The 12166-nt window shown below is 33.9% G+C and overlaps 1 protein-coding gene and 1 long non-coding RNA gene across 2 annotated transcripts; both read right to left on the bottom strand.

The window, feature by feature from the left end:
• Window positions 1–5552: 5552 nt before the first annotated feature.
• Window positions 5553–7991, bottom strand: LOC133780483 (mRNA export factor GLE1-like). Its single transcript, XM_062220200.1, has 5 exons — window positions 7787–7991; window positions 7414–7625; window positions 6737–7135; window positions 5971–6142; window positions 5553–5803 (listed from the first exon to the last, which is right to left on the bottom strand). Exons 3-5 carry the CDS (start codon window positions 6874–6876, stop codon window positions 5585–5587), a joined length of 531 nt encoding a protein of 176 aa, XP_062076184.1. The 5' UTR covers window positions 6877–7135; window positions 7414–7625; window positions 7787–7991; the 3' UTR covers window positions 5553–5584.
• Window positions 7992–9556: 1565 nt separating this feature from the next.
• On the bottom strand, window positions 9557–11383 carry LOC133780484 (uncharacterized). The gene is made up of 3 exons (XR_009869355.1): window positions 10929–11383; window positions 9990–10146; window positions 9557–9762 (listed from the first exon to the last, which is right to left on the bottom strand). It is a non-coding gene; the product is annotated as an uncharacterized LOC133780484 (long non-coding RNA).
• Window positions 11384–12166: the final 783 nt, after the last annotated feature.

The raw sequence follows: 12166 nt of genomic DNA, 5'->3' as shown, positions 1-12166 counted from the left end.
TCTAAATTTATTATGATTGTAAAAACAATCAAACTCATACATGTCATTCAAAAATAACAACTTTATTCATTTTGAAAAAGATTTTCACTTTTTACAATCACAAATTCAAAATAAATAAAGAAACTATACTAATAATAATCTAGGGTAAATCTCTAAAAATCAGGATCTTCTACATCTGACCCTTCATCTAACATATCATCATCTATCTCCTCATAATCATCATTACTATGAGCCTTGAAACTACCTTGGGGAATATTCATTAAGATATTATGCTTTTGTTCATTAATGAATTGAAACTCAAACTTAGAGGTAAACCTATGTATAAGAAAATAATATCTCATGGCTACCGGTAAATCATCTTCATCATCCATAGTCTCCCATAATTCTTCTAATTTTGAAACTACAGTAGGAAAATCCTTAAAAAATCGTAATTACTAGGACATATTGTTCCATGGCTCTCATCATAATTTACTTAGCGATTTGAAGGAGAACTATCACCTTGTGAAATAGGATCAATCTTTGAGTGATTCTTTCTAGCACTCCTATTGTATCCCTTGGCTCTCTAATCCTTTTTAATGCCTTAATGAATCGGATATCATGATAGGTCAAAGCTCCATTCATTTTGACTAAAAATATAATGACTAAAACGTTAGCTATTAACATAAACATACTATTCATAACATAAACACTTAGATTGGCAGTTAGATCCGGAACTTTTGCGTGTGTATCAAGGAGAACTTCATGCATATGAACTGTGGGCTCTAATACTAGCTACAAAGCTCTGGCTAACTATAAGACCTCGGCCATCGGACCATTAAAACTAATAAGAAATAGCTACTATATTTGGAATACATGCATAAAATAATAAAACTTTATTATAAAAATCCAAAATACGAGATCCCATTGTTATTACATAAAATCATAAGAAAACTTAAACCTTTATTATAGTCGTTCAAATGTTAAATGCGGAAAAACATGAATACATAATTAAAAAGACTCAAAACATAAACGTCATCATCGATCTTGTCCAGCAGTGCATTCAATCAGTCATCTCCCAATACACATGTCAAAGCTGCCATGAATCTGTCCCACCATCCAAGCTTATTTTTCTGCACCATCTAAAATAAAAGGAAGGAGACTAATGCCCAGCAAGAAAAATTTACTAAAACATAAGATAAAACATAAGACTAAGAACATATATCATAAAAACATATGACGTAAAAACGGATATCATATAAACATAGGACTACAATATTAATGGTCATTAACTGACTACCGTAGTATGTGATAAAACAATCTAGATCCTTGGTCTGCTAATTGAGGTAGGTTAGATCACAAAATAGTATATGATAAACCATCTAGGTCCTCTGTCTACTATTTGAGGTAGGTTTAATTATCACTCTAATCTACAATAATGATAAAAATCTTGGGACTTATTTTCTATCTAAGGAACTACATTTCCCAAGTGACTACAACACAAAACATACACATACACATATACATAAACATAACATAGCATATGAACATATCATAACACATGCAATCAAACATATTTTCCTTACCGAAAACTGGGATATTGGAGACAAGAACGGGATGGAAAACTACTAAAATCAAATAGTAAAAATCATAAGTTTCTAAAGAAATGGAAATGAAAAAGAGATCTAAACCATCAAGATAGAAACTTACCGAAAACCTTGTATTTCAAGAAATTCAAACACCTAACCAAAAGCCGTAATAACAAGTTAGGATCTAAAAGAAAATAAAAGAACTATAATGAACAAAACCTGAGGATAAGAATACCTTGGATAGACTAGAACTTTGATCTACACCTTAATATCGAAATGTCACTCTACCTTACCTCCCAAGTGTTCAGAATAAGCTTAGATTGGAAAGCTTTTACTCCCAAAACCTTAGTGTTTTCTCTCTAGAATAAACTTAGCATCTTGGAGGCTCTGAAGAATTCTTGAATGATGAATGCAATGGCTGAGTTCAAGATCCTATTTATAGAGTTCAAGGAGTGAAACTAACCCCTTATAAGATTAATAAATAAATGAATAATAATTGAATACATTTGAATTTTCTATTCAAAAGATGCCCATAACTCAGTCAAAAACGTTCAGGAGCAAGTCTATGTTGTTGAGGCTGTTTCTAATTCGGTTTCCACAAAGTTTTAAAAATACCCTAGAAAAGGCGATATATCACCCCCCCCCCCTAGGTGATATATTGCCTACCCCTATGTCTCGAGCCTTCGTGGTTTCGTTCATGCGAAGTTGACGTGTTTTTCTTATCAACCTTAGGCAACATATCGGCCCCTATAGCTGAGATATATCGGCATACGCTAATATTTTAAACACGTTTTTGCACACTTTTAGCACACTTGAAGTTAGTTAAAACCACTCTGACTGAATAAAACATGATCCTAATAGTTGTTGGAAGGTTCTAGACCTTCTAGATCTATCCTTTATTAATTTATTCATCTAACATCCTTAAATCCTTTATAAACATGCATGTGAGAAGTGTCACGTTCTTAATTATTCTATCTAAACTTTAGGTTATAATAAATAATATTTCTAGGACCAGTTATATTAATCAAACCTTATGTTAAAATATATATTTCTAAACTATAGGTTAAACTTATAAAATACGTTACTATTTCTATGAGTTTCCAACTAAATCTCGGCTTGAACTAATAACCACGAAAACTAAAATGCTACAAGCCACTACTACTACTACTGCTACTGCTACTGCAACTGCTACTGCTACTGCTCCTGCTATTGCTACTACTACTGCTACTGCTACTGCTACTGCTACTGCTGCTGCTACTGCTACTACTACTGCTACTGCTACTGCTACTACTACTGCTACTGCTACTGCTACTACTACTATAGCAAATGCAAATGAATGATTAGCCCCTGAATAAATCAATGCAATAAAATTTATATTTCTAAACTATAGGTTAAACTTGTAAAATACATTACTATTTCTATGAGTTTCCAACTAAATCTCGGCTTGAACTAATAATCACGAAAACTAAAATGCTACAAGCCACTACTACTACTACTACTACTACTACTACTAATCTATCACTCTAGCAAATGCAAATGAATGAGTAGCCCGTGAATAAATCAATGTAATAAATGAAGAACTCGCACTAGAAATCTGAATTGTCACGACCGAGGGGCTAGCCTCAACCTTAGTGTGGGTCATGGTAAATACTCTGGCTGGAGTGAGGCTGTCAGTCGATTTTGGTTTTTCTTTTCTGGCTTGTGGGCAGTCTTTCCTCAGATGACTAATGTTCCAACAAGTAAAGCTGGCTCTGATTCTGCACTCTCCCTGACGTCATCGCCTACACTGGGGACACACTGAGAAACTCCTCCAATTGTCTCTCCCGCCCTGACGACCACTAAAAGCAACCTGTGCCACTACAAGAAAAAACAGTATTCATAACACTTAAAAACTGTTAATCGGGTCTATTGATAGCACTTCTGAAAATGCTAACATAGCCCCTGTTATTAAAAGTCCAGTCTTTTCTATAACAGTTTTTGAATGTTATGTTCGGTGTTATCTTAAACTATGCAATAACACATTTTTAGGTGCTATAATATTGAAATAATAACATTTAGATAGAGTTTTTGGTTATAAATTTGAACTTTAATCTTGTACTTTTTTCATAACACTTTTCAACTGTTACATTTGATTATTTTGATAACATTTTTAGTTTGTTATATTATATAAACCATAACGATTTTTTACGCTTATAATATGTTTCTAAATCATAACATATTAAGGTTTTTTATTGTGATAATGGTACTTATAAGTTTTTTTTTTTAATTAAAAGATTTTCATTATTGTATTCTGATAAAAAAAATCAAAATTAATCATAAAATATAATTCTCAATAGATTGATAAACCATAAGTATTACATTAAACAATAACTAATTCAAACTCTGAATGTGTCTATTTCATGAGATCTTAGTTCTAACTTAAGTTTGAAAGCATAACATAATAAAGTTTTATAATCTTGAACATTTTTTACTTCAAAAATGAAAAACAAAAAATTACAAGATACACAAAAGTAAACCATGCATGAAACTTGCTCCATCCTTCAATTCATCATCCTTTGTGCACTTGTCTTTGTTGTGAGTCCATTTGTTGTGCACTTGTCATATACCTATTCCCTTTCTTCCACAGGTCCATGTGTAATTCTCTTTGCAATAAAGGCAGTTGTAGTCCACAAAAGGCCTATTTGCTATCAAGCTTATGTTAAGCTCCGTCTTTAGAGCACTGTAAGCTCCAGTCACATCTACACACCTGTAATATTCGAGTGTAATAATGGAATCACACCAGCAATTACTTAAAGTGGTAATTCTAGGGCTTCTATAAAAAAAAAACATAACCAAATTGCCTTGTATTAATTAAAAATGCATGAAAGTTGTAATTCTAGGTTTCTATGTTGGAAGTAATGAAATTATAAGATTTTATCAGTCAATCCAAGTATAGGTTTCAGTGTGTGTCTATGCATGTGTGTAATCGGTCACTTGATATATTATGTCACTGCACAATATAGTATCTGATAAAACTAGAAGATTAGAACTTATTAAAGTGGCAGCTATAGTCATCCATGTTGCATTAATGAAATTATTAGCTCTTATTAAATATATCTGTATTATACTTTCAAAAGCATCAATCAAGCAATCAAAGAATATGTACTATTATCTGATAGAAGTGTCAAACGTAAGCATGAAAAATCATAGACAACCTACGACTTCAATACAGTAATGTGTATAAAAAGGATGAATGAAAAGGCTAATAAAAGCAGACATTACATTCTATGATATCCCTTTGGGTTTGGTTTACAAGTCCTGGAAGTGATTTGAACCTAAAACAACACATATGGATTGATCTAATGCATCTAGTGCCATCTAACACTTTCTTAAAGATCATAAATTTTCACCTAAAATATTATAGATATATATAAAAACATATATCCTACTAAACAAACAGTAAGTTACATGATTTACCTGAGAATTTAAAGAGGAAAGAATACTAAAGTCGCTGTACTGGCCAGACGATTCCCTCAATAACTTTTTCACACCAGTAGAAACCTCCTGTCAAGATAAACTAAAGCTTAATATACTTAAACAATTAAACTCTATAAGAATGCTGCAACAAAATCCCAAACAAAAATACTAGTTTCTAGTTACCAAATAGAGATTAACAATTTTCAAATAAATATGAATTACAATATAGAGAGCAAACCTTATTTACATTCAATCCTAATTTCTTGTTTCCTTCATCCAAGTCTTCCAACTTTTTTAATCTTTCACGCTCCAAATTTAGTGCAGCTTCTGCAGCTTTAGTAATGTCACCTACCACCAATAGCCCCTTTCACGCATCAGATAACAGAAAAATTCTTAAAAGAATACAGAGAACATGAATAAACTGAAAAAAACAGAGGGGAATACAGTGGAGTGTCAAAAATGAACTATTGCCAAAACCTAGCTGATCTTTGTGAAAACTAGGGCTAAACTAGATTTTTAGATAAAAGGGCAAATTATTATATTTATAGATCAGTACAAGGTTGCTATATTTTCCTGGTAGCCAAATTACCTGTTGATGCTGAATTTATTGGTTTTTCAAATTCAGAATCCTTGGTTTTGGCTTTAGTTTGCAATCCTAAAGCTTCCTTCTGAACAGCAGCCTGGCTTGACGCTTCATTGGCCTCCTTTTCAGCAGCCTCTTTTTCTTCTCTTCTCTGAGCTTCCATTGCAGCCCTATTTGCTTCTTCAGCTATGAGTTTTGCCTGCATCAGAAAATACTCTTATTACTAACAACAGCATAAAACCAAGATAATATACCAAAGCGCATTAAGATTATATCAGAAGAATATGTGAGAATAATAGAGGACTGTGACAACCATCTTTAGACATCTACCAAAAGAAATGAATAATCTGGGCAAAGTCAACAAACCTCAGCTTCTGCTTTGGCTTTTTCTTGGCGGAGTTTTTCTTCGAGGAGAGCTTTCTCTTTTCTTTTGGCCCCTTCATAAGCCGCATCACTTCTTATTTTCCTTTCTTCTATCTGGGACCTGAGTTCATGGTCTCTTTGGATAGCAGTCAAGTGATTATCAAGTGCTTTGACACTACAGATGATGACCCAAAAATTAGAAAACAGAAAGTCCAAATCTGACTTAAACAATAAAAAAGAAGAAGGAGATGAGAAATCATTAAAATTAAGGGAAAAAAAATATCAAAACCATGAGAACTTCAATGAGGGGAGGCAAAAAAAACAATACAGCATTATTAACAACGGAATTGCAGTCTTACATTTTTCTTCCATCAAGTATGGCTGAATTTCAAGTGCCGACTCATTCTCAGAGTCGTCATCATCACTAAGAGATAAATCAAGAAAATACAAAGTATTAATAGAAACTAGCGAGATCTCTAACAATCAATGCGATATCACATACCATAGAAATATCATAGAAGTCTGTCATGAATACACAACAGCTGAATAAAGCTTTTGATGACAGAATAGGAATGCAAAACTTGAATTGATAAATGGAATATAAGTAAAGGAAAACAATCAAGGCCAGTTAAATGCATACCTAACAACCATATACTTCACACTAGTTAAAACAGAACATTTCACAAATGACAAATATGGAATAGAATATAGAAATAAGTTGAGACAACTGCAGTTATATAAATATATATAGAGAGAGAGAGAAAGAGACCTTTTCTGAACTATGAGGCCTTGAAAGTGAGTATCAAAATCTGAAATTCCAGAGCTTAACTGGTCAGAAACCATTGATGCTTCTGCTGCTTCAGCAACGCCCAAAAGCTTTAAACACTCATTCCAACACTCAGCACCCATCCATAGAAGCTTAGCTGCAAGACCAGAATACCCAACATCATTAACATCTTACATGAACACCCTATTACATTAACTGCGAATTGTAATTCTTTTGTTTCTTAGTGAAGTGGATTTAACAATGTTTTAGTGTTTCCTTCCTTAACCAGCTTTACTCATTATGTAATCTTCCCCTCCATGCTGCAGAGAATGCATCTGAGATTCAGACTTGCTTGTGTTTGCCATCCAATCTGCTGAAAGGGTCCGCATATCAGAAAGAATCCTGAAAATTAGCAATCAAATCAACATATAAGTTTTTTGGAACATCCTACTCGTAATACAACTATTATACATAATAGGATATTAAATGAATTATCCTTGAAATTCAGGAAAGGAAATATTTTCTTTTGGAAATTTGTTGTCTTACTAGTGTAATGATTCTAGGCATAGTGTATATCAAGGTAGCATCAACTTTTTAGATGGAATGTCTAATTGAGTCAATCAGAGTAAATAACAAATATTTTAACCATTTAAATAACTAAAAACAAAGTAAAATCCCACCTAGAGAGATCCTTCTTCTTCTGAAAGGTAGTCCTCAACATAATAGCCAATGTATTCTGGACAAAATCCTGGACCTCTGCATGTATTGTTTCCCATAAAGCATCATCCGCCAAAGTATCACATTGCTGCATCATGGATCCAATGCTTTTAACATAGCTAACAAGTTCAACCAGGGCTTTCCTTTCCTCTGAACTGTAATTATATCGTACAACCTGTAATACAAAAGGAAAAATCAAGTCAGCATGTGTTCTGCAGTTGGAGCATGCACTATAGTTGGGTGGCCAAACCAACATCTATCATGCTAAGTATGGTGTTTGGAGGAGGCCAAAAATTAGAGAATCCATTTCAACTCTACATCTATTGGAGATAATACCTTTTCGTAGTCAGAAAAAGATGCTGATGCCTCCTGTAATTCTAGAGGAACATCTTTGCAGGGCCAAGAAAACTTCCATGCACATTGTTCCAAGATGCGTCCAGTCCATCTGCTTAAAATCTTAAAACCTTCAACAACCATATCATATATGCTTCCCTTAACTTCTTTGCACCACTCAGCATATGCACTATCCACTGATTTCAGCAACAAGAGCTGCAAAAAGAAGTCTAGGTAAAATGGCGAATCTATTTTTCATAATGACTCATAAGTGAGGATCTTCATATGAGAACCAGAGAGCACCTGGCTCATGGCGGAAGCAAAACGAATAGTAAAGTCATCATGCTCAGCACGGATAGATCCAATGTGATTAATGATCAGATAATGTCTCTGAAAAGTAATAATGTCAAGGCTTCACTATAAAGGAGACAGAAAGTAATACTTTAAAATATGTCAAGGCTTCACACAAAAACCAAAACCTTTTAAGAATTATGTTCTTTTGTAATTGCCAAACAGTTCTAGATAGACCAAATAGAGTAAAACACTCTAGAAATGTTATAAGAAGTTTGAGTGTGGCTATATTATCCTCATGTACTTTAAAAACTCAATGTTAGTTTATTTTTATTTTTTTAAAGAGAATATATTGCAAATGTATTGCTGACTGTAGAAAGAAGAGGGTTAAATAAATGTTAAAGAGCACAAGTCCATGATGAGACGTAATATTTCTGTCAATAAGGATGCTAAGCTAACAAGAAAGATGGTATATGGATGAGCCGGTGACTTGACTCACAAGTATACATGAATTAATGTCATCAGCACATTTTGGACACAGATCCATCCACATATACTTGGAACTATAATGTTTAAAGTATAGTGATATTTAGAGTGCAAACCAACAAAAACAAAATAACTTTCAATCTCTATTAAAATTTGTAAAATCGTGACACATTTTATCAAACATATAATTCTAAGTTAAAACAGAGTATGACCTTCGATAATTTGTTTTAAAAAAAATCATTATTAGTAAGCTCACCTTCTCTTTATTTTCAACATTATTAAAAGTTTAAAACATGACCCTTCATGATCCAGGAGCTAAATTTTGTTTGATAATACCCAAAATTCACCTTGAACAATAAACCAAACAGCAATAACAAAAAAAAAATAATGATATTCCTTTGTATACATATTAACACAACAATGCCAACATATTAGAGAGAAGCATGCTTTTTTACAAACTTAATGAACTTCAGAAAGATATTGTTACCTACTCTAATCATTTGTTGACTTTTCTATAGGATTGGTAGAGACGTCAAACTCAGGAAGAATGAAAACAACTATATCATTCCACTTTGGTGTAGAATTCTCCTACAATAATGTTGAGTTTTATTTTGAAAAACAAAGAGATAGAAAGTCAAATATGAAAAGAACTAGAACTAAAACAATTGTACAATGTAATTTTATACCTTCATTCCCTTTATTACATCCTCAAGAGTAATAACCTATAACAGAGAAAGAAAAAAAGTCTGGATTAATAAAAAAAATGTTTTGCAACTATTAACGAGAACACAAAACAGTAGCACCACCAACACAAAACATAGAACATCAAAAATCAATATCATATTCAAATTTCATGCTAAGATCAAAGTAGTCCCTCACTTCAAAAAAAAAAAAAATCAGCCCCTCTTCCTCACGGAGTAGGCTCAATCACCTTCATCACTTAAAAAAAACAATATATATATTACTATACTACAACCACAAAGAAAGAGCTTAGGCTAAAAACCTTTCAAAATGGCACATAAATTATGGTCACTTATATTTAACTTCTTATGTTTTGGCAAAACAACTACTTTCTGTTACCTTGGAGGTCAGCTCATCTAAAGTTGAATAAGCATCACCTTCCAATTCTCTTGTGCGAGCATCAAGACAACTACAAATAGCTTCTAGTGCAACTTCTAAGGCCCAGAATTCGAATGGAAACTCTGCATTGCATGACACAAGGTATCCAAAACCATCATAAATATTAAGCTCAAGCGACAATCTAAAATGATAACAAGAAAGCATACAAATAGTTTAATATAAAAAGAAAGCACTATATAAGTATTCTAACACTTGTTCTATTAATGCCACATTCAAGGTTCAATGTAAGCACAAGAACTAGACAAGGAAACTAAGCATAAAACTATAATTTCATGATGCATTGGCATACCATTTTCTTCGCTGGTTTCAGTTTTATCTCGTACCCCTGAGGCTTTCTCTTCTTCTTCACCATGGCCTTTAGGACTGGCTCTTGTTAAAGGTAAACATCTTTGAAGTTCCTCTACAATGGGGATTACATTGTCATCGAATGGATCTCTAAGCAGCACCTATGCCAAATGTTTTGTCTCTAAGTTCAGTATAGTTCATTTTAATAGAAAAGCATTCTAAGTATGCAACACATAGCTCAAAACTTTTTTTTCAACAATCACATAACTCAAACAAAATTAAACATATGAAGATTGAACTGTACAATTGGAAAACAAACACTAAGAAGACCCCACCTCAATAATTTTCTATATTAGTGTTCACGATGCCTACAACAATGCTTACCCCTGTTAAAAGGAAAACCACACCAGCAAACCAGAAAACAACACAAGACAGCAGTGACAATAACTCATGACCCCAATCCCAAAATCAGAATGTTAAGTTTCTCTGACACTTAGGGATCGATTACAAGATTCAAACAATAAAAGAGGTAGACAAAGACAAGTGTTAAAAACGGTGAACTATCGAGCTAAACCATTGGAAGACCTAACCATTGTTGGCCTAAGAGGAATAACGACACTCAGTGCATGTATATATATATATATTTATAAATATCTGATATGCACAAAAATGAATTAAGAACAAGAAATTTTCAAACAGGTTCTTCAACACACAGCAAGAACCAACATTTTCACAACATTTGTGCTCTCAAAAGTTTCTCTCTTAACACATAAAAGCTCTTTGCTCTTTCTTGTATTCAAATGCTTACAACCTCTAATTTTTCTCACTATATCCTCTCCCTTAGAAACAATTCCAACACAAACAAATATATGTATTGATATATTCAAATGTTTTCTTGATATTAAACTGAAATCTAAAAAAATAAAAGGAAAAGAAAACTCACAGAGAAGTACGGCTTCTTGAGCAGCTGGGTTGCTTGGATTCTTGCTTCAACAGGGGCATCGTCAATAGTGCTACAACAACTCAACGGAAGAGAGTGACGAGAGAATAAAATGTTTCAGTAGGATTAGTCATGGTTTTACATTCAAACTAGAGAGTATAGGCATGAAGGAGAGAGAGCCGAGAGACTGTGATGGAGAGATAGAGAGAATGAGAGACTAGGTTTTAGAGAGATAAAGAAGCAGAGGAGGCATGATTAGGGTAGGGATAAGCATTTTTTGCTGTATCCTGAGAGGAGAACGACGGTGGAGGAGAACGACGCCGTGAGGAAGAGGGTGGGTGGCTGTATCGTGAGAGAAGAAGAGGTTGTCGTGTGGTTTTGCTGAGCTCCTTTTTCTGGTAACAGATTTGGTGGATCGGGAGAGAACCTAGATGGTGAGAATGAGGGATTTAGGTGTTAGAGAAACTCATATTCAGCAAGAGGTTTTTGTTTTACCTTTTTCGTTCAGCTTTAGAGAGAACGAGAGTAGGGTAAAATAATAAAAAAAATAAAAAGTAATAGGCGGCAATTAGTATTTCCCTTGGCGCCAAAAATTTCAGCCATTTTATTTTTATAGCTATATCAATAATAACGCTTTAACAAATGTGTTATATCTTAATGTAATATATACTCAAAATTCTTGTAGTGTGCCCTCCTATCTAATCCAAAAGGAACAAAATAACCTTGGGCATTCCTCTTCTGTTCACTAGGGTCACTATCTCGGCTAGATCTAGTAAAAGGAGGTACCATCCTCTGAGCATCGTGCCTAGCAGCACTCTCTCTCCACATCTAATCCTCGACCCCCTTAGCTATAAGGGCCTTCTCCCCTACCTGTGCATAGGTTGGTAGTTCATAGATCTAGAGTTATCTTGACATCACGGGCGATCATAACGTTCAATCCTCACACAAACCAATCCCTCTGTGCCATATCAGTAGGCACCAAGTCCGGCATGAACTTCACTAACCGGTCAAATTTCAAAGCATACTCTGTAACCGTCATCCGATTCTTAGTCAAATTAACAAACTTGTCCAGTTTCGCAGCTCGGACTGGAACACTATAATATTTCTCGTTGAAGATGATTCTGAATTCTTCCCATATCATAATTGTCACATTCCTCCTCTGGGACACAACTTCCCACTAGATGTGGGCATCTTCTCTTAACATATAGCTGGCATAGGCCACTCTCTCATTTCCTTTCACC

The sequence above is a fragment of the Humulus lupulus genome, chromosome 5 (genome assembly GCF_963169125.1).
Source record: "Humulus lupulus chromosome 5, drHumLupu1.1, whole genome shotgun sequence".
NCBI lineage: Eukaryota > Viridiplantae > Streptophyta > Magnoliopsida > Rosales > Cannabaceae > Humulus > Humulus lupulus.
This window is presented reverse-complemented; position numbering and strand designations above follow the sequence as displayed.